At 38.4% G+C, this 23,501-nt stretch overlaps 1 protein-coding gene across 1 annotated transcript in view; it reads right to left on the bottom strand.

Annotated features, from left to right (window-relative positions):
• LOC121954489 (cGMP-dependent protein kinase 1-like) overlaps window positions 1-23,294 on the bottom strand; it is a 114,736-nt gene extending 91,442 nt beyond the window's left edge. Inside the window, exons 1-2 of the mRNA XM_042502005.1 lie at window positions 22,752-23,294; window positions 13,781-13,947 (exon numbers count right to left, since the gene is read on the bottom strand). Of these exons, the coding sequence (XP_042357939.1) occupies window positions 13,781-13,947; window positions 22,752-23,155 (571 nt within the window). The 5' untranslated portion in view covers window positions 23,156-23,294. The remainder of the gene's footprint in view (window positions 1-13,780; window positions 13,948-22,751) is intronic.
• Window positions 23,295-23,501: the final 207 nt, after the last annotated feature.

Here is a 23,501-nt window from a genome sequence, read left to right as displayed (position 1 = left end):
GAAATATTTTTGCAACAATGCACAGTTGTCAGTGGCAGCGCTTGCCATACATTATGTAGGTGGCCACCTAGGATGCCATCCCGAGGGGGGTGACAAAATTGCACCCAGAGAAAAAGAATCTTTTTTGGGCCGTTTATTGTATAATAATCTATCAGCCAAAAAGTCATTGTAGGCTATAAAATGTTTTCCATGGGAATGAATTATTTATTTTAATGGTTGTTTCAGAAATGTGTATCACTGAATTTGTGCTCATTTAAAGGTAGTGTAATGAAGGGCTTAATTACTTTACAACAGTTCAGTTATTCTTTATAATGTAAATTTCTTGGTTTCCCAGGCCCAAAAGAAGAAGAAATAAAAACATAAAAACAAAAGACACAAAAATATGAAAACACCTGTATAAGCTATCAACAAAATTTTTGTGAAAATATTGGTATCCGTGTCAGCCCAGAATTTCAGTTAAATTAGAAAGTGAATTCGTAATGTAATTTGCATTTTTCTTTTTGTTTTATTTTAGTTGTTATTTTTCATTATCACATATTTTATTGTTTATTCTTTTGATAAAGTTAGTTTGTATGTGTTTCTTTTTGGCAATTTTTATTTACATTATTTATTGAGTATTGATTAACTTATTTGATTATTGTAACACATGCATAACATGTAACTACTACTGAAAGCAAATTTGTACATATTCTTATCTTGTTTTCTGTGTTAGCCATAACTTTTATTAGCTTTTTTTTTGTGAGGAGTGGTGGGGGCCGGGGGAGTCCCACCAGGGAAAACAAATTTGCCAGAACCGCCACTGACGGTTATCGATTTTTCATGCCAGATGCATCCACAGTTACCGTCAGTATAAAAAGAATTACACACATGCACAGGCTGTATACATTTCTCAAGGTCTGAGTGAATTAATATATATCTCTCTGTGAAATTCGAGGCAGCAGCAACATAGAAAATGTCATTACACATGTGTTTTCATTTGATAACGTGCAGCTTTTGTCAATCTGGTTTATTTGTACTTGCTTTTATTTCATTATAAAGAGGGAGGTGACCACATTTAAGCGGACAGACACGGAGCTACCACCTCAACCTGACAGTTAGTTTTGATGCTTGTGTGAGATAACTGTGGATAGTGTTTAAATGTCAGTCCAATTACAGACCCCCTCACCTTTTCCCAGATGACACCTTAATAAACCTCCAGTGATGGTCTCATTAGAGTTATCATGAGAGCTCATAGCCTTGAAGAGCGTCGGCTATACGTGACTCATTCTTGTGTCATAATAGTACTGCATGCCATGTTACACAAAGTCGAGGTGTTCGATTTTATTCCCAAGCAGTTGAAATTGAGTTCCCTGAGAAGCCTTTTCAGCTTGCGGGGTGACTGTGAGCCTCAGCAGAGGGTTAAGGTTCATTATTAAACTACAGTTGGCTGCAGTACAGTGCTGTGAACATACAATAGGCAGCAGTTGTTGTATTGAATGTTGGCTGTATTCTTTGGGGCCAATCAAGCCAAAATCTGTGAGCCTCAACATTTTACTTTCCTGAGCTGCATTAGTTAAGTTGCCAGGCAACAATGCGCTGCAGTGGGTTTGTGCACTCACATTTTTGTAACCCAATGCATTCTCCATTTTCATACTAGCTGATTAATATGCGAATATATCACAATAATAATCAGCCCATCGGTTTATAAACATCAGTGGCTGCATTAGTTGTAGTGATAATGCTATTGCTTCTAATTTGCTTTACGTATCGTGTCCTTTCACACCTCTGACACTGAGTCACACTCAGGCGCTCCTGTTGATTACATCTCTATACTCGCTTAAGATGAGAGAGGAGCCCATCTCCTTTTACTCTGCCTCATTGGTCAGTGAGCACAGAGGGCATCTCCCCGAAGACTCCAGCCTATAGAGCGGAGAGAGAACGAGTCATGCTGTCAGAGGCTCACACTGACACATTCATTAATTTTGATTTAGAAATTGGCCAACTCGATACTTGGTCAGCTGGCAGACTGGCTGTTTTTTTGGCTGTGTGCTGGTTAGTAAAAGGGGAGCTTCATCCCCAAAATGCTTTTTATCAATATCGATTGTTTTGGTTTGAGTTGCCGAGTGTTGGAGATATCAGCCATAAAGATGTTTGCATTCTTCAAATATAATTAAACAAGATGGCATTCGGCTTGTGGTGCTCAAAGCATAAAAACAATGCATTTGGAAAAACTGAACAGCGATTTCTCTTTCCAGAAATCATGACCTGGTTACTTAAGATAATCCTCAGACAGTATTGTGAGCAGTTTTATGTCGGAACTATTACCCCGCCAATCGTGTCACTGCACAACCCACTTGTTAGAAAAAATGTTCGCACTGTACGTTTCACAGATCACGGATAACAACAGTCAGAGTCCATCACAACCACAAACAACAACAACAACAACACATGCAGCGAGAAAAAAAAAACAATACAAAAAAAGAACAAACATCAAACAAACAACAACAAAACAATAATGATTAGGGATGCTCGACCAGCACTGCTCCCAATGGTTGACACTTATAAAGTAACCAATCATCTCTAGCTGATCCCATTCGCAAACTTCACAAAAACTTTGAATGTATTTTTGATTTTCGGGTGATCTGTCCTTAAATATTCTTGCTAGTTGGGAGAACTTAATACATTTTATACCAGGGCAGATGATTCTCTAATAAGTAAAAAAAAATGAATCAAATAAAATTTTGCATTGTGGAGATCTGTTTTCATGTCAGGTTTTAATAACTCAGCCTGTGAGGTAAAGTACAAGGTGACAGAGAGGTGATAAGGTGCCGGTGGAAGCCAAGGGGGATTATTTCTGGATAAAATATGCCATGAAATGAAATATAAACAGATACCTGTGGCTCTCATTTCCCAATGTTGTTTATATTTGATTAGAGATGCATGTAAACACATCAGTGTCGATGTTACACACAATCATGTCAACCACATGTCTTGAGTGTCACATGATAAGGAGTCAAAATCCATCAAATGCTCTCCTTATGGAGTGAAACTAGCGGGAGCCACAGTGGGTAAACATTGCTGTTCATTGTTATTCAGAGGAATATCTCAGTAAAAGCAGCAGGAAAAGAAAAATGACTGTCAGGAGTGGTTCAGCGTGAGCCTCAAAACAACACATTGTTTCTGTCATATTCAGACATTTAAGGATTTTATTTGAGCCGCACTTAAACTTCAAGTTTTCTTGAGGAAATCTGTCAAACAATTATATTTGCTTTGCCTAACAGCAGGTCAAATAAAATAATTGGGACTCTATCCAATTTGTGTTGAGAAAGTGTCAAATCCTAGAGCATATTCTCAAATCCCCTCAACACCTGCACCTGAATAAAATGGTCTACAGTGCGTCAATGGTTGCATTGAATATGGTAACCTGTCAAAGAAACTGTCAATGTACTGTGAACACTTGGGGTTTGGAGCTGACTCATACTGTAACATTACCCCTATTTCTCCTCACTTTTCACTCTGCCCTCCCCGTACACGTAGTACAACTAAGAAAATATACACATGAGGGCAGACAGCTCGTTTCTCCCTAAGAGATAACAAATAGACAAAAATACATAATTTAGAGTCAGTGTCACGTATGCCTGCATCCTCCTGGCTAGACTTTTTTTTTCCTGGATGCACCTTTTTCTCACACAGGGTGAAAGATAAAATGCAAAGAAGGAATATTAAGTGAATATTCAGAATATTCATATATAAATGAAAAGCTGGCAACAGGAAACCTAGTCATATATCCATTTGTCACGAGAAAGTTGTCACACAGAAGAAGCCTGTTCAGTTAAAGGGGATCTGTTGTGCTTTCCCCTATTTTATGTCATATACATAATGTTACGATGTCTGTAGTTAGTATTAGTATTATTTGGCCAGCGTTTAAAATATTGAAATAAGGTAAAACTGTTACGAATACTCTGTTTCCAGCAATTAATTATAATTTTTTTTTTTTTTTTTTGAGACAAGCTGATGTCAGATTGTAACAGATTTCTTTCTATCATCATCTGTTCCAAGCACAATACTAAAAATGTTAACATTACATACACAGCTACATGTAGCTACATGCTAACATCAGAAAAACATATTATTTTGTTTGTAGATGTTGTTATTTCTGCCCAAATTCGGGTCATATAAAATGTCCACTTTGAAAATTTTGGTTAAGAATTGGTGAATTATTGGTGAATTTTCAATGTAAAAAGTACTATTCTTTATTACAGTCATTCACCCAGCTGCACTGACAGTGCAAGAGATGCAGAAATAAGGACCCTTAAATATTTGTCATTTCGGGCCTTAATGAAATGTAAACAGTTGAGTTATTAAAAATTCCCCACATTACAGTTAACATGGATTATGAAATTAGCTATTGAGTCAAAAAAATCTTTTTCCACCAGGCTGCATACATTATTTCTTTGAGGGATTGACGCTCTTTTGGAGCCAGTCTCAAGTGGCCATTTGAAGAACTGCATTTTTTGGCACTTCCACATTGGCTTCAGAGTGTTAAACTTTACCATCTCAAGGCTAATCTCACCATAACTAGAGCTGAAGCTATAATTTAAGATTTTTCATGTGTGTAAAAACAAGTCTATAGTTCCAGCTTTTCAAATGGAGATATTTGATAGTACCATATTTTTTTCTGATTGTTTATTAAATGTCTTTGGGTTTTGAACCATTAGAGGAAAAAAGTAAGCAGTTTAAGAATGACAGCTTGGCAGTGTGATGGATATTTTTTAGAGCTGTAATGAATACTCATTTCATCAATAATTACATCATTGACCTTTCAAGGTCGGCAGAAATGTTATGTCATTGTATCACATGGTATTGCCCTTGTATTTAGATGCATGTTGGTTTACAAAGAAATGTAACCAATATTTTAAATGGACTTACATTTGTATCGCACCTTTCGAGTCTTGCGCCACATTTCCACTACTTGTCACTCTCACCCATTTATACACACATTCTGGTGACTGAGGCTACCACACAAGGTGCCACCTGCTCACTAGTTAAACATTCACACACACTCACACACCAATTGCGCAGCCATCAAGAGCAATTTGGGCTTCAGGATTTTGCCAGAGGATACCTTGACATGTGGACAGGAGGAGCTGGGGATTCACAGAGCCACAGCCGCCAACATGTTTCCAGAATAAACAGCCAGGTTTCCCAACCATTAAAAGACTTGGACGCAGCACCTCAGCCAAATTAATAGAAAAGAAAATTATGCTGAGTCACATTTTGCTGTCGTTTCTTGTCAAATTAAGTTTGTTACCCTCTGAAAGGGTGTACTTGCATCATTATACTTTTATATTATCATTATGTCAGTGGTATAAAATGGTCTTAAAATTACCAACATTTATTGCAGTTATTCTCTGGGCAATATATTGTCCAACAAAAGTAATAATATTTTTATTTTTTGACAAATGGCTTTACAAAATGCCTCAAAAGGCATCAAAATGAAACACACAAGTCATAAAATCAAATAAAAGAAAAGAATAACATTTTTATTTCAGAAAAACAGAAAAAATCACTGTATAAAACCAAAGAAATAAAAGACAGTTTAAAGGAAATTAGAACTTCAATTAGAAATCAGGGAAGGCTTTCAGATAAAAGTATGTTTTATGAAGGGACTTAAAAGAATTAAATTAGTAATTAAAAGTAGTTATAATGATGAGTCTAGCTATTACTGTGATATTTTTTTTTCTTTTCTTTTTTTTTTTTTTAGAGCAAAAATGCCCAAAAAAACAAAACAAGATTTTCAGGTTCTGAAATGTGAGGATTTGCAGCTTTAGTGAATTTTATTATGGGGTTTGGAAATGCTTGTTGGACAAGACATTTATTTTAGCTTCTTTAGGCTCTGATATTGTAACCGACTTTTCTCAGTTTTTTGTAGACAAAATTGATTAATCAATTGATCAAGAAAACTATCGTTGCCACAATAAGCAAACAAAGGCTGAGCACTAACAAAGTGCCTGTTGCTATCTAAAAACATTAGATGTCAGCATGTCAGAGGTTTATTTTTGCAGCTCTTGAGGAAAAGGTAGTAGTTCAGCATCACCCTCCGCAGTTTGTCTGGTCAAATAAGCGAAATACTTGCTGCTCACAGTACACTGAGTTTAAAGAGCCCACAGTTTCCCCCAATGCTCTCTGCTGATTCCTCACTTGTGTATTCACTTCTGTTCTCTTAAAAGCTCAGTTTTTTAGTTCAGCAGCTCATAAAAACTTAGTTTTGGGTTTTTACCTTGCTGGTAGTGCATCCCATTACACAGCAGCTTTTAGACATTTTCCTATAATTTCTTTGCAGACATAAATGTCAAGGAGGCACCTTTACACAACTCAAAGGCAATGGGGAGCAATGGATTGTTTCAACTTAAATGTGCTTCGTCTCTTTAATTTATTCTTAAATTAAACTTCAAATATGATATGTTTCTGGTTAACAACACTGAACTTTTTACTGTGAGTTATTTTTACAAAATTCCCCAACCAACGGGTCCAACAATCGCCATTTTTATTGCAAATTAAACCAAACCGGTCAAATTCTCCTCTGAGGTTTGCATTTTGGTTTAAGCTCAGTTTTCATTGTGTTTATGCAATTCAAGCTAATCATCAAATCTCTGTTCTGAAAGCTGAGGATTAGTCTTTGTTACACCTTCAACAAGCTCAGTCGTAACATTGTCAACCGTGTCTCCGACTGCAGCACGATCATGACAGGTAGAGCGCATTAGCATACACACTTCCATTAGATTGAGTTGAATGATGACTATGAAGGAAATCTTGGGGGTTTTACTGTCAAGCAAATACTTGATAGTAATTGGATGTGATTATCATCATTAGCCACCTGTACGGGTCTTCGTGGACGACACATCCAATCAAAAAACCCCTCTCATCTCCATGGAAACGTGAGCTTTTGTCTCAGTTGCAATCAGTGTTTTTTAAAGCGAACCGTCAGTTACAGCCCAGTGGATGCGACCAAAATACAGGAAATGTTCATTAAGGCAGCTGCGGCAGCCTGATCATAGCTGCGAGCCAGCGCCAGGATCCTGTTTTGTCTGATCTTTAATTATCAAGTGCATCTGCAACAAAAGCTAACTGCTCCGAGGATGTTTAAACAGGAACACTGTCTGAAAAATCAGTCTGGACTCCCACGGCAAAATAAGTTCTTCATATGCTATATATTTTTTTTTGTATTGGTGTAGTTTACTTGTGCCTCTTATGGTTACATGATAAACACTGTCAGCCCCGTGGCAAAACGTTAATGATCAGCCTGCCAAGTCTCAATAAGAAATGACACTGGTGCCGGAGCAGTGAGCACTTCATTTGCTAGGAAAATGATGTACAATGTTGGGCAGGCGCAGCTGTGTGTTTGACATGGCATAGCGCACTCAGACATCCTGTCAGCGCACATTAAAAAGTCACAGACCGTGATGGGCTTCCACAGACCTTGGCACAAAGTCGTCAACCCTTGGGCTTATGCTTTAAACATTTGTTTTTATGCAAAGTAAGTCCAGAGTGAAAGCTGCAGGCAAGGGACAAGAGAGAGAAAAAAAAAGATGAGACGAGCAGAAAGAGGAGTTTGGGGAAGCAAGAGAGTGCTGAAGATAAATATGTTAAGTCTACCCTCAGGATTCTGAAATGAGAAACAATTAACTAAACATCTGATATTTGCGGCATATGACCACTGTTGCACTGAAGCCCTGTTTTCAATTACGTCCTCTATCACTGTCAGAGAGGAAATCACAGAGCCCCTCAACAGAGCCCCTCAACAATTATTTCTCTTACAGATTTGTATCTTTTGTTTCTCTCTTTCTCTCCTATCCATCATGTCTGTGGGACACTTGATCATTTGCGACCTTGCATGACGAGTCACCTCTGGTACAGTCGACTTTGAGAGAATAAATCTGCTCAGTACTACTTACAGAATGCGTGTTAAAGACCCGAGACTTTTAGATCACTGGCTCAGCATCTGGAGGCGCATGCCTTTGTTTTTGGGGAAGTCTGTTTTCCTTGTTTTCATCCACAACCTCTGGATAACAGAAGACTGCTGAGCATTGATTGATGTGTTTTAAAATTAATTTTATTGGTTGTCAGTGAAGTAAAGACACAATCTAGGGCTGGACAATTAATAATATTTAATTTTAATTAAGATTTTGGCTTCCAACAATCATGAGAAGACGATTATCGAGATAAAAATGATTAATGTGCAGCATTACTCTCTTTTTGTCGTTTTATGGATCCAGAGCATTTCTCTGCGTTAGAGCGATGTGCTGTCATTCCCTCCTAAAAGCGCAAACTCACTGTCAGCAGGCTGTGGCATGTTCACTTTACCACAAGCTTCCTCACTTCACCTTGAGCCAGTTTTTTAGTTAAATCATATTCAAAGTTCAAGAAACATTTTTTAAGGTTAATAAATGCATGGTGTTTCTGAGGATTAAATAATTATGAGCTCCACATTAATTAAAATAATTGTGATTATGATTTCTGCCATAATCAAGCAGCCCCAAACACATTAAATCCCTAATTTTGTTACAGTGCCGAGAACTTCCCCAAATTCAAATTCTCCTCTCAGGCGACTGCTGTGCATGCCCCAGTTGTGTTTTACATCTAATTTGCATGATGTCTGTTACATGTTAGACTCTTCACATATCTGACTGCTCTCTGCAGTCAAAGGACAACAGGTGACATCATTCTTTCAATAGATTTATGAAATCGCTCCAATTCTTCAAACTCATCTTAGTGTATAATCACCATTTTCTTTGGTTGGAATTAGATGTATTTACAGACTTTGACAAATAAATATGATCTTAAAATTGGAATACACTTCTGTTTTCTATTTTTTACTTAATGAGTGAAAATCAGTTTTTCTACTGTAATTCAAACTGGTTCTGATTGAGCTGATTTTTAGCTTTGGACTCAATAGTGGGGTGTACCTCATGTGGACTTCTCAGCAGCTTTCTGACTTTTATATTACAAGAAAAAAGGTCTGTATTGCGACTGTTCCCCTGATACTTTTCGTCTCAGCTCTCCCTGACTAACACCTGCAGAAAAAAGGCCCCTGTGACTATTACACTATCTAACAATCTACAGCCATTCTCGCCTGTTAACATGCTCACGTTTCCAATGTTAACACACACACACACACACACACACACACACACACACACACACACAAACATAAATAGGGGTTTGTGATATATTGGCAGAAATCAGCATGTTGGCTGATTCCTACATTTGAATTTTTTTAGCCAATATCTGTTGATACCAATGACGTGCTGATATTATCATGCATCCCCAGAATAAACTCTTGAAAAACCCTCTCGGATCAACGGGAATATGTATTGTCATAAAGCTAAAAACAAGGCTTTTCTGGCATCATGAGAAGTTTACTTTCTACGGATATGTTGTTCTCAGAGGACAGCCAAGCTACAAACAAATGATGATTTCACAGAATACGATGCTGTTGATTTAACTACCCAACAGTACAGGGAGATAAATGAGCACAACCTCAAACAGCTACAGCAGCAAAATGAACATACACATTATTGCAGCTGTATTATTAATCTAAAACATCAGATTTAAAAAGAAAGCACTTACTTTTGCTTTTAACACTTAAAGTATATTTCGCTGGTTATACATACTTTTACCTGAGTAAAGCTTTGAAAACATAACTTTTGCCTTGTAGTGGAGTATTCTCACAATGTGGGAGTAATACTTTTGCTAAAGTAAGGGATCAAAATACTTCTCACCCCACTGCTTTTTCTGTATTATACTTGATATAATTACACGTATCTGTTTTTCTAAGATGGGAGTATTCATTTCAGTCTTAGTCGACAAAATGCAGTCAAAGATTTCTGCCAGTCTAACTGATCAATATGACTGAGTCATCTCCCTAATACAATAACATTTAAAGTCACGGTTCTTCAACGCACCACAAAAGGGTTTTTGAATTCAGATACAGTGACTCACTAAAGACCAGATGAAGACTGAAAGCAGCCATAACACTTCTGCTGGCATCCAAATGCAGACGCTGCCTGTCTCGGGAGCCCTTTAAATGTGATAAATTCTACCTGCTTCTCTTCGATCAGAGCCAAGTGCAGAGTATGTTTCTATAGAAATGTAGATTTGTGGGAGAGTTTAACTAAAAAAAGGTCCAAGTTTAAGTTATTTTTTTGTCATTATTTTAGTTGTACCTTCCTGCAGATCTATTCCTGACAACATATATCTGAATGGTGCACCCCAGTATTGTCTGTCAATCCCGATAATCAAAGTAGATGGCCAACGTGAAAAAATGGGAGCAACAATCAATACCAGCGTTCTTCCTAGTTAAATATTAACCTTTAAATGCCACTGTGTATAAACTAACCAACAAGATCGAAGATTATTACCACTTTATTTATTCCCCCTGTCTCTGTCTCTGTCTCTGTCGTTGATCTGCAATGTGGTTTAGGTTTTAAAGAAAGTATTTCCACCTTGAAATATCTGGAATCCATATTGGGGGCTTATGCCAGAAAATTTTGAGCATCAAACACTTTTTTGTGCATTCCAATACCCCTTACTACCATACTATTTAGCATGACAAAAATATCAGGATGTTCTACAACATCCAGTCGCATTTTGCAGCATGCAAGACAGCATGCTTTTTTAAATATTCTGACCTGCAATCCTCTGTGCAGCGAAGATACATTACACTGAGCTGCAGACAGACGGCAGCTCGTTGACAGCTGACAGAAGCTTTATTGACGGATGACGGTGTATTCAAGAGACTGATGACCAGTCCAATAATAATGATTGGTATATTACTTTTTTAGGTGAACAAAATAATGATTAACAGAGGCGACAAAAAAAGAACATAATGTGAAAACAAAAATGACAGCGAAATGCATAGCTCAGTGGTTCCCAACTAGTGGATTGTGGTCCGTAAGTGGGTCACCGTTCCACTCTAAATGGGCCACAAGTGGCTCATGAATGTGTCAAGTTTGTGAAAAACACACTTTAATTTGAAGTACAGACCTAAAGACTATGTTAAAGGCCTCATTTATCACACCAGCCCCCTTTTTTCTGGTACAGACGCTATTTTATTGCACTTGGCTCTTTGTACTATTTGGCCTATTAACATGCTGTGTATTTACAGCTTTGTTTTGTGTCACTGGTCTTGAAGCAGTAATATCCTTTTTTTGGTTGCAGTGCTATTTATTTAACTTTTTTTTTAAAGTAATTGCACTTTATTTATGCAATATGTTTCATTTCACTGCCTTCCAATTCTACCACTTCTAGTTCTGTAATTCTTTTCTTGTTCTGTAATATTGCATTTTATTAGAACATGCTGGATTGACCTCCATCTGGCAATTTGTTTTATCTCCAAGGTAATGGATATGTATGGGTCAGAGTGTAGGGTGTAATCTCATGAAGAAGTTATGATTGTGTGCATACGGCATGCAACAGTTTGTACTTTGTAAGAGCAGCTGCAGCATGTACTAAAAGATTTGGAACGCAGTCTATTTTCTTCATTCTGGTGATTTTTTTCTGCACTAATTTATTGTGGAAATGTCTTAAATTTTGTCAGGATAACAGTCCTCGGATACTGTCATATTTTTATTTGTTTGGAGTAGGGCTGTAGACTTCTGGTTGGTAACTCGATTATTTGGTTGGTATGCTCTTGTTCAGCCACAGTCTCATTGGTTGGACAATCACTGGTGTTTCCTCAATAAGGCAGTGTCTCCACCAAAGCGTTTCTTTTCCCTACTGAAAATGGCAGTGTTGCTCTTGTATATTTGCATTTGTTGTTCTTTGCTGTGTTTGTCCCGCCACTGTGATTAAATGGATGGTGACAGTGACGAGCACAGCATTTTATCTAAGGTTAAACATTTTTCAACTCTCATTTTTAATCGGAAAACTGATAAATAATTGCACAAGACATTCAGTGTTTAATTCAAAGTCTACAAAAAGACACTGCAGTTCAAGGCTGGATTATAAAACTTCTGAAAGGGATGCAATCACAGCGGATCCACTGCTGGCATGGCAGGACATCTAACACTACATTCTTAGCAAAAAATAGTTTGCCTTTTCTCGAATGCAGTGTTGTAGAGATGTTTAAAGTTATTAACATTTTGTTATATATGACATCGTCAGAGGTAACTCACATAGAGTCCAGTATGTGAGATTTTTGTCATGAGTCCTGTTCAATGCTTGCACATGCAACTCAGGTGGAAAAGTGTTCAAAATAAGACCACTTCTTTCCTCAGTCTATTTTTCTTAGACGTAACTGAGCTCAATATAACATCAATATTAGATTTTGACCTTTTCTCATACTTTTTAAAATCAGCTCTTGATAAATAGCCCTCCTCTTGTCTCAGCCTGATCCTAATTTAAGTTCTTAAAATGTTCTTTTTCCTCTCTCACTGCAATAAGCTTTATTTGTCTGAAGTAATCAGCTCTTGAGATAACAGTAAGATCCAAAAGAAAACTTGATTGGCTTACAAATGAGCCTGCACAATGTCAGAAATTTGTCTCAAATCTGTGTATTTCATCTGATCACAGAGTTGGAAAACCTCTGAAAAGTATGTGAGCAAAACAATACAACTCCTGATTTATTCTTTTACTCCTTGTTTCCTAATAAGGAGGTTTAGGAGAAACAGATCAGGACTTTGTAATCTCCAAATAAGCAAATTTATTTCTGATGAGACAAAGAAAAGATTTTTTACCAGTCGTTTTTTTCTGCGCAGTGTACTTTGAAGGATGTTTTGGTCCCCAGATTTTGCAACTGAGTACACAACAATAGTTTATTAATCAATCAGTCCAATGACAGACTATTAATTGACAACTAGTCTGAGAAACATTCAAGTCTTTTTCTATTTTTTTAAGTAAATTTGAGTTTTGGGGTGTGTTTTTCTATTCTTTATTTAGTAATTTTGAGTTTTTTGGGTGTTTATTTATTTATTTATCTTTTTACAATTTTCACCTTGGGATAATTTATTCTTTTTCAATAAATTTAATTTTGTTTTTTCTCTTTTTTATTAAAAATAATGTTGAGAGTTTTGTATGCAAGACTTTTCTGCATTGGTTACTTTTATTTTCAATACTTAAGTACCATTTTCAATGCTGGTTTTTTACTTGTAAAAGAGTATTTTCACAGGGTGGTATTAGTGCTTTTACTCATCTGAATACTTCTTTCACCACTGCCCGTTGTTAGCGCTGTGAACTTGTTTACTATTTTATGTGAATGCCTCTGTGACACTGAGCGTCCTACGGAACCCGATCAAACTTTCAAACTTTGTATAGAAAACAAAACAAATCAAGTTATATCGTGCCGTCGTGAGGTCAAATCTAATGTCAGTAATGATGGCTCTCTTTACAGCCGTTTCCATTGTGACAAATCATGTAGCAAAAAATGCCATTTCACAAATCCCATCTGTCATCAGAGCTCTCACACCTAACGCTCATTAAAAAAAAAATAAATACTGAAACAATAGCGCAAAATAGAATGAGATTCAGCGGTCTCACAGCATCACAAAAAAAAAAAAAAAATCAATGGGACATGAGTGAATCATACAGCATCACAAAGTGAAGTTTTGAATTTAGGCTCATCACCCTGCAGAAACCCATCAATAATGCCCTTTCATTTCTCTTCTATCATTGTCATGCGAGTGCTCTTAAAGCTTGCCAGACGCAGCCATACAGATCCACTTGAAAGTGTTCAAAAGGAGTAATTTTAAACATCTTATTGGGGTAATTCAACTTTCATTCTTTGTTGCATGTCTGCTTTTACCTTCCATGACGTAGACCAGCGAGCCCACGTCGCCCTCTTTAATGATACAGCTGTCCTTTCCATACTCCACAGGGTACATGCAGTCCACGATCTCTTGAATCTGCGACAGCTCCAAGTTCTTCATGAAGTCATTGTCCAATATGGCCTCCTTGATCAGATCCTTGGACCTGGAGATGAGGTAAAACACAATAACTCCATCACTGTAAAAGCACAAACTCATACAGCATTGGGGTTTTTTCAAGTGAAAAGACATAATTAGGTAATTACAAAAATAAATTATCACGACTAGGGAAATGTTATACACACACACACACCTCGAGCAAAAACCTTGGGTGAGATTGAAATATTCTGTTAAATCCAGTGAAGAGTGTTGACCAGTTCAACAGGCTGATTATTTCTAAGGCAATTAATTAAATCGCACTCAAACTGCACAGTAGCTTTGGAAAAAAAAACATATCTTCATTTCAAAGACATCAAGGTAAAACTGTTTTATCCCTCCAAAGGCTGTAAGTCAATAAAAAGCAAAATCTATGCGTAATGGAAGCAGATTGTTTCCATTCATAGGTGCACTTCTGAAAGCAAATAGGCCTTCAGACTGTGCAGTCATTAGGGCATTCCACAGGTAAGTATTTTTTTATTTATTTATTGCAGTGACTATGCCAGGGAGGGAGAGAACGTAATTAACTGTAAAGCTAATGTGCCGTCGTCAAGGTGCAGCTCGGCGCGCAGAGCACTTTGCCAGGCGGGCTTATGGGGGGACATTATGTCAAATTATCATTGACTTCAAGGAGTACACATTAGATGCTATTTATGTGCCATCGACTGAGGACATGTGTGTGTTGACAACAGCTAAATGAGAGCCACAGAGTTCCCAAGGTCATGCAAGTTATGAACATAGAAAACTGTTTTCCAGGCTTGGAAATGGTTTGGAATTCACAGAATGTTTTTGAAAAGTTTTAGATATGCATTGTTTTGGCTACTTCACTGCTGGAAGGATGTTTTTGTTTCGTCTTTTTACACAGAACAAGGTTGTTTATGCAGTAGAAAGATACAAACACTTTAGAAATTGGAGCCACATCACCTGAGAAAACTGAAAAAGCAGGGTGCTTTTGCTCAAGAAGTAGAAAACCTACACTGTCCCATAAACATTTCCGCTGATGAGTGACATTATGCAAGCTCAGTTTGACACAGAGACAATATGGAGGCCGACTAGTAACAAACAATCTCAAATTACAGTTAAACAACATGCTAAGATGTTGAAAACATTGGAGGTGAGAAATAGGCCATGCAGTTGCGTAATCTTGGTTTGTAATTGATTAGTAGTGCATAGTTTTATTGTTTGAGTTTTTCTGCATTTGAGAGAGAGAAAGAGAGAGGGGCGGGTCTCTCTCGATCTGCCTCTATGCTCTTTGTGTCTGTGGTGGCGGCCATACGAAAATGTGAGCCTAGGAAAAGATCGTTTTGTCTAGCAGATTTGAGCTGGGAGATGAGCAGGGAGATGTGGGCGCTGATAAGATGGAGGAAAGTTTATTTTTACATACTAACTGCATTGTTTTTATACAAAGCTTGTTGAAAATAAATGTGCTCATAAAAATCCAAAAAAGATGTCTTAAAATACGTGCCTAGTATTAATAATTGAAAATGAAGTGCTGCGCTGTGTAACCGTTGAAACGTCACTGGTATCACATGATACACATAGACCAGACAGCTATTGTGCCATCCCAATATTTGTTTTAACCAAATATACATTTGCATGAATTACAGGGTGTCCTAATCTAGACATTTAATCATATCTGGATCACAACATTGTGACCATTGTGTTGGGTCATAGATCCACTTGCACGGGGGAAGACTACGGCAGTCAATCTGAATTCATTAATGTATCACAGATGCTCGCAAAACGATTATTAGACATATCCATGAAGTCAAACCTTGTTTAGCAAGAAATAAATTTACACCGACTTTTAAACATTTACAGTAAATCCAATAGTCCAGAAGTACAGACTCTGCGGTTTTCCATCTCCCAGAAAGAGCGTAACCTTGAAATTTTGCGAAGTACCTGTATCTACCCTGTTGTCTTTTATGTGCCTACCTACCTTGATTGTTATTGCTTATTTATTTATTTATCATACCTTGATTATTGATCACTTTGTATTTTATCTATTGCCGCTGCACAGCACTGTACTAGACTTGATGATGCATTTATTTACTGTTCTGTTTTCAGTCTGTTTCTGGTTCACACTGGTAGGAGTATCTTTGTTTTCACTTGAGCTGGGGAATTTCTATATTTTCTGTATTTATTTTTCTGATGTAGTCCTTCATGTATTTTTTGTGTCTTGATGCCTGCTGTGCATCAAATTTCCTTCGGGATGGTAAAGTTGATGTTCATGTTGACGTTGAAGTATGTGCCAATCTGGCCTTCTGGCATATGCAACTAGTTGGCGGTGGAAATGTCTAATGAGCAAGTAAAGTTAAAAGGCTCAAAATACCACATGCATATATCTGCAAGGTAGTGCATATAAAATTTGAGCTGTGCACATAATTCTCAGCTCTACATGCACCAGTAAACATAACTAATTACAGGAAATTTGTTGTGCAGGGCTACTGACTTTTCTTTCATATTCTCTCATAGCACATGGCCATTTTCTCACACAATGAAAAAAGGACAAAGAAAACTTGCATGTAGCAATAAATTCTCACATTTCATTAAAATTACCAAAAATAACCAAATAAAAATGACATTTTAAACATAATCTATAAAATCTCCCGTTGGATATGCAACCTCACCAAAACATTCTAATAATTGGATGTCTGCTCAAAATATTAGCTAATCTCACTGTACATTACTGCACATGGAAAGTCAGCTCAAATTAAATTACAACAATTTAAAATGTCCTAATTTTTAATCTTTCATGAAATTAACATGTTTGCCATCAGAGTTTTGCTGAAATATTCATTGTAGTCCTGTTCATGATTATTTTATTATTTATTATTTTATTTATGAGAATATTAAAGAGAAAGTCAGCTCAAATTATATAATAACACAATAACGATGTCTTCAGATTTGAACAAAATCTTATAGCAGTCAATGTTGGATTTCTTTTGAACAGATTCAAGAGACAGATGTGATGGTGGTGCCAAGCAAGGACAAATAAACCAAATAGTGCAGAAAACAAAACAGTGCATGAAAAACCTTTTTGGTGCATGTAATCAAAATGACTCTGACTGTGACCATGTCAAATTTCAAGTTATACAAGTTAGTTGGATTTCTTTTGAATGAATCCGGATCCAGGAGAATGGCCGTAGCAGTGGTGCCAAAAAAAGACAAATAAACAAAATAGTGCAGCAAAAAAAAAAAAAAAATGTGCATGGAAAACATTTTTTGCGCATATGATTTTGAAGTGCATATACACAGAGAGTTGTATTTTGAGCCTATGGAAAAGTTGTAAACTGGTTACAATGTGTGGGGAACCCTGACACCAGGCTAGCTGCTATAGTTGAAACATCAAAAGAGCAAACAAAGTGTCAAGAGACAGGAATGAAATCTGAGGTGAACTTTAACATCAAGTTAAAGTCACTCCGCCTTTGAAGTGTGTCAGCACCAGAGTCAGAGTTGCTCAGGCGAGCGTGGCGTGGCCGTTTTTGACAGAATGTCAGCTGGACGAATGAGGTTAATAATATGTATCAAGGTTAATCCAACAAGGAGTCCCCTCCTGAGGAGCTAAACTTTTATGCTCTTACAGCACTCTCAATCCCCTGCTAGAAGGATTTAAAGGCAGTGAAGAACTGCCTCTTGCCTTTCTGTGCTCTGTGCCCTTTTCAGAGACGGATTTCTGGGCGCATTGTTGACGCTGATCACCTGAGGAGCTTAAAGCTAAAAGGGCAAATAACCTGGAAGACATTTATGAAGCGGTGCTCCCATAACACACATGCTTCTCCGCCCGCAGCACAAACCGCAGAGCTACACAAAGTTTGAGCTCCAAAATTTCAGTGTCTGCCATGATACACTGTCAGCAGTGCCCAGGGTTTGTTGTTTTTTTTATTTATGTATTGAGCAGTATGCGCGAGCATGTCTGTGATTTTCAAACAGCAAGCACAGCAAACCCCTCTGCACATTCATCTGTATGTAAGGTGATGTTTTATAGTCAGTGTCTCAGGTCTCCTCAAGGGCTTATATTGAACTTTTAAGGTCACTCAAATGCATCTCCATTAAATCTTGAGACACATTATTAAGTCTGTAATGACACACACCTTCAGATGAAAAACACTCAGCGATGCACTAAAAAGGCGGCTAACATAGCTGGCACATAAATGATCAGCCTTGGCCAGCATCTACACATCGCCGATTTTACACCATCAGCTGAGTGAAGACTTTTGGTTTCTCAAAATAGCATGCTAAAATATCAAAAACAAGGTTCTGCTAATGCGTGTTTTGCATTCAACAGTCTGGTGAATTTTCAATTAGGGTTTCAAGGCCTGTGGATCCCCAAACAGCTGTGCTTTTAATCTCTCACAGCAGTGATACTTGTGGATGAAAGTGAGCAGCTAAATTACTAAAGACCAACATTAGCTTGTTGTCACAATCTGTGGGGAATACACTGATTACTTACTTAAGCTATTTATACAAAACACTGGAATGAGATACTAATTTCAATGACGGGTCAGAATATTATATTGAATATTGAATTTTCTACATGTATGTGTACACAGCATAAAACTCAGATTTTCAGACAATATTTTCCCTACAGCAGCATCATTGTGCCAGACTTCCTGTCATTTTTGGACATGCCTCTTCAGTATTTACCTTTGGATATGAGAGACATGAAAGAGACAGTGGGGTACCAAGCAAAGCCCCCAGATTTTAACAGATTTGACACTGCAGCAACCAGGATGATCCAAAGATTTCTTGTTAGATATTTTTTATTCTGTCCTTGACAGTCAGAACAAGTTACTCAGGGGAATTGAGTAAAGAAGACTGGAGTGTTGCACTTATATTTAAATTCACGTCCCGCAATCTATAATCTTCCTGAATCTCCTCCCTTTTTCAGCAGAAACTACAGAAGGAGGAAAAGGTGATTTAGACTCAATATTGACAGCTCTCACTGGGTTGTAGGGAGTTAGCTTTAATTATAGGACTGTACCGTACAGCATTTTTCAGACTCGGGAGCTTTGGTAGTACTCAACAACGGATATTTGAAGCTTTGACTGGGGAGCGTGGGCTGTTAAAAAATAACATTTAACAAAAAACATGCGTGTTTTATGCATGTTTTTTAATCCCAAGGGGTTTGGTTGAGGTTCTGTCCATGCACTTTTTGTGACATGGTAACAGCTTTTGACAGTTTTCCCTGTCATGGATAAATAAAAGACCTACATTAATAAGCACCATAATAGGCTCCGAAAATAGACTCCGCAAAGTGGTCGATCTTCCTATAGGTGACACAGGGGGCTACTTAGGGCACCATTGACACTATGACATTCTTTTTTTGTGTGTCGGCTAAGTTGTTTATTTGTGGATTTCTCATCAGCTCTTGTTTGTAATAAATACAATAAATATAACAGATAATGATAACAATGATTATTTTTTAGTTGAGGCATGTGAATTTTGCCTAGGGAACCAAATGTGCTCGGGTCGGCACTGGCTCCGAATCAGAAACAACGCCTGACACAGCGTTGTGAATCAGAAGAGCAGAAACAGTGTAATAGCTCCAACAACTTGCTTCTGTTCCACTGGTTAGATTCAGCACTGAAGAGCCGTCTTCGGTGCAGCTCTCCTCTCGGCAAACCTGTTAAACCTGTTGATAACCATTGGGTAGCTTCAGCTGTGTGATGCTTATAGTTAACCCTGTCAGTGTACGTGTGCACGTTTAGTAAAAATATCAATAAATGACAGTCAGCTGTGATAAATAAATGTTTTTTATATTTAATTGTGTTTTTGCAAATAAATAAATGCTAACCCCAGCATTGTTTCAGTAGTACCAGCTCTACTTAATACAGGTCTGAAGTACCATCCTGGACTGTGATGATGCTTATGTCCTTGTGTAATAGCTGCAATACTATATTTGCTATTATCGTTATTTGATTTTATTTCACTTTTATCCTTGCGCAAGAACATTGCCATTATTTTTATTTGATACTTTTTGCCATTATCATTGATTTATTTCTTATTTTATCTCTGTGCAATTACATTTCTTTTTTTAGCACAATACCATACTGTGCACTATCATTGTGATCGCAGAGGCTGATGCAATATCATAGGGCAGGTGCAATACATGAGGCTCATATAACTTTCCCTACTCATCTGTAACTGACATCCAGTTCTTGTCATCAGTGTAGACTATCTTTTGTTTTTCTGTGTCTCATCTCGCTTGTGAATGTGGCTTTGTGAAATACTGTAGTCCAAGATAAATGTCCCTCAGGGGACAATAATGTTTATCTTGATCTTATGATCCTTACTGAGCTAATGATGCTTTTAAAAAGGCTTATTTCTGTGCATTTTATGCATGCAGAATTCTGCATATAGTTAACTAAACAGATAGCAACAAATTGGAAATCCATTATTTTCCAAAGTTGACCTGCAGTCCTCTGGAAATGCGCCCCATTGACCCTCTTTCTGTTGCTTCACTCACACGAGATTTCTGGCTCTCTCAACTCTGATCTGGACCCCCCGACTTGAGCCTCTGATAGCAACGTTGAGCAACATCCTCCAACCAGACCCTTATAAAAACATCTGCCTGCCTCTCCTTTGTGAGGATGATATATTTGCCTTCATCCACTGGTGAAGTTTAGGGCTGAGCAAGTTCAGCCTTCCTTAAAAGGAGAAAATATGCTCTTTTAGGGGGAAAAAAGGAGAGGGGTGGCAGAAAAGTGGGAGAGGCTAGCAGAAATAAGAGGCAGGCAGAGGGAGATGGATGGATAGCGAATGAGTAAGGAACGCTCTATGGGTCCTGTAAAGAAGATAAAGTGGGCGAGATTGAGAGAAAAAATCTAAACATTTAGCCAAATCCAACAGGCATTATCGCTTCAATAAGCAAAACAAAATAAAAGTGTAATGGAGCTGTTTCATCCAGGCGAGGGCACTTGCATATTTTTTTAAAAGAGAAAACCTTGTTGTTCTCAACTGAGCAATAACACAAGTTAGGAGAGTCTTGCAGAAACAAAACTTCAAATTAATTGCTCTAACTCAGGAGAAAAACAGGAATTTTTGCAAGTTGCTCACGCACAGATGTCCAAACAGACTGAAAAACGATAACAATGCAGAACAAATAAGAGAACAGGGCTCAAACACGTACTTTGCATTCAACAGTCTGCTGCTTTCCAGCCATAATTTGTTTATGTATACGCTTATTAGAGGAGAGAAAGTTGAACACAATGCCATCCGTTGTGAAAAGGTGTGGCAGACGCTCGTCAGAACATTCAAGCTGCAGTTTAGAGGCTTTGATGGAAGTTCAAACAACTTTTTGATAAGACGCAGTTTCATCATTGAAATTTTCCTTCAGTTTCGCTCAGTAATCATGAAATCATGAGGAGTTTGATGTTTTTGCCATTGAAGTTTTTCAGTACAATCATCTGTCAAATACTATGGAAGAATATGACAAAAAGCTGAACTTCTGATCATTTTTTTGGCCTCACTAAAAGCCTCTTTGGAAAATCTCGTAATGGAAACAGGCATATGCATTAAAAGCTCGCTATCAAAATGAAATGGTCAATGCTTTGCATTTTCCTCATCGGCCATTCCAAGCCCAAGTCTGGGGTTTCGCGCTTATTCTGTGAGACAAAGAAAACAAAAACACCACACCAGAAAAGAGTGTGCTTTCTGAGCACAGAGCTGACAGGTGTAACAAAGACTAATGGCCTTTCCCTGCTCAGATAAATAATCCCCTTCATTTTTGAATCTTCTTTGATGAAATCCTTGGAGCTTTGTTTGTTTGCGTGTCGAGAGAATAATGGCATTCATATCTGACACATCGCTCTGCAAGGTCTGAAAACACCAGCAAGAGGATAGAAATATTTCATATAATGGATTTTAAGGCAGATAATATGCCGATGATTTTAATTTAAACACTCGTTTCTGCTCATTTTAAAGAATTTGACATCCAGATGTGCTTTTTCAAGCTGGATTTATTTCATGTTATGCACCAATACACCAAAGCAAATTCCCTGCATGTGAAAACCTACTTTTGGTAATTACCAGATTCTTCAATTTTGTCTATTTTTCAATGCGCTCACAGAAAGAAGAGTAGGTATTCTTCCTGTCCACCAGAAACCCAACAGACGGCTGGATTATTTCACATCAGAGGGCTATTTTTGTGCCAGTTTCACTTTGAGAGCCAGACCTCATGATACAGACTGAGCTGAGCAAGAGAGAGATGTTTGAAAAGAGAGAAAGAGAGAGAGAGATGTTTGAAAAGAGAGAGAGAGAGAGAGAGAGAGAGAGAGAGAGGAGCTGGAGACCAATCATAAGGTAAACATGCAGAGAGCCTGTTAAGATTGCCTGTCACAGAGTCACAGCTTGTATAAAATAGGCACTGGTACATTACGCAGAGCTGCCACTTCCGGCTCTCTAAACCTACAATTCCTGTCAGTTGATGCCATTTAATTTCTGTCACATGTGAGGTTGTGATCAGGTGTATTGATATTCAGCCTTTATCACTGGGATTATGATAATCCTATTGATGAGTGTCACTAATGACAGTTTGCTCTCATTTACATGGCTGATGGGAGCATGTCACGTGTGTGTGTGTGTGTGTGTGTGTGTGTGTGTGTGTGTGTGTTTAAGAGTACCATCTCATCATCCATATGTGCTACAGGTGCCGTACCTGCTGCTGCGCCACAAGTAACATTACGCACAGGAATCAGAAAGGTGACATAGGCTGAATGAACTCATGCTGGAGCGCAACAGCCGGTGCAGAATATAATAATCGTTGTTTTAAGAAAAAGGTGAATATGATGGATTTGTAGTGTGGACACCTACTGTGGGCTTTTGGGGTAGAAAGGTAGGGTGACATGGCTAAGATCCTGGATGTCGAAGGCAGTGGGTTCGGCCGATATTGCCTGCCTCTTCGTCCGTTGCTGCTCGTGCAGCTCATTCTGCTTGTGGACCTGCTGGGTCGCCGGTTTGATCACGGAGCGGTATTTGTCCAGCTCGTTCTGTAGTCTCTGTATGAGCTCGTCCTTCTGGTCGAGCTCCAGCTCCAGCTCGTCGATGAGCGCGTCCCTCTGGCGCAGCTCCTCTATCTTCTCCTGGAGCGCGTACTGGAGGTCGCGCAAGGTGCCCATTTCTGGTTGGCGACGAGTCCCGATAAGTTTATCGAAAGCTATGCAGTCGAGCCTTTTTCCCTCTCCTCTACCACGCTGCTCGTAAACTTTATCCGGCATGAACGGCTTCAGAGGATGCAGTCCCCGTCTCTCCTGAGGGGGGGAATCCTCGCCGCTGTCCCTCACAGGCGGATGTTGGGAATTTTAAGGTATTTTCGGTGGTGGCCGCGATTGCCAAGGTGAGCCCTCAAAGCGTCTCAACCACTATCACGCAAAGTTTGCCCTCTCTCTCTTTCTTTCTCCCTCTCGCTCCCTCCCTCGGCTATGTGACAGCGGAGGACCGTCCTCCCCGAGTGCGTCAGGCTGCGACCTGGAGAGAGCGCATGGCGAGGAGGGCGCCTACAGGAATCTGTGGCACAGTGCAGCAGTCTGCCACTCCAGAGAGAGAGCGTCTCACATGAATAAT

This window comes from Plectropomus leopardus, chromosome 15, assembly GCF_008729295.1.
Source record: "Plectropomus leopardus isolate mb chromosome 15, YSFRI_Pleo_2.0, whole genome shotgun sequence".
Lineage (NCBI taxonomy): Eukaryota > Metazoa > Chordata > Actinopteri > Perciformes > Serranidae > Plectropomus > Plectropomus leopardus.
The sequence above is the reverse complement of the archived record's forward strand: the minus strand, read 5'-3'. Positions and strand labels throughout refer to the sequence as shown.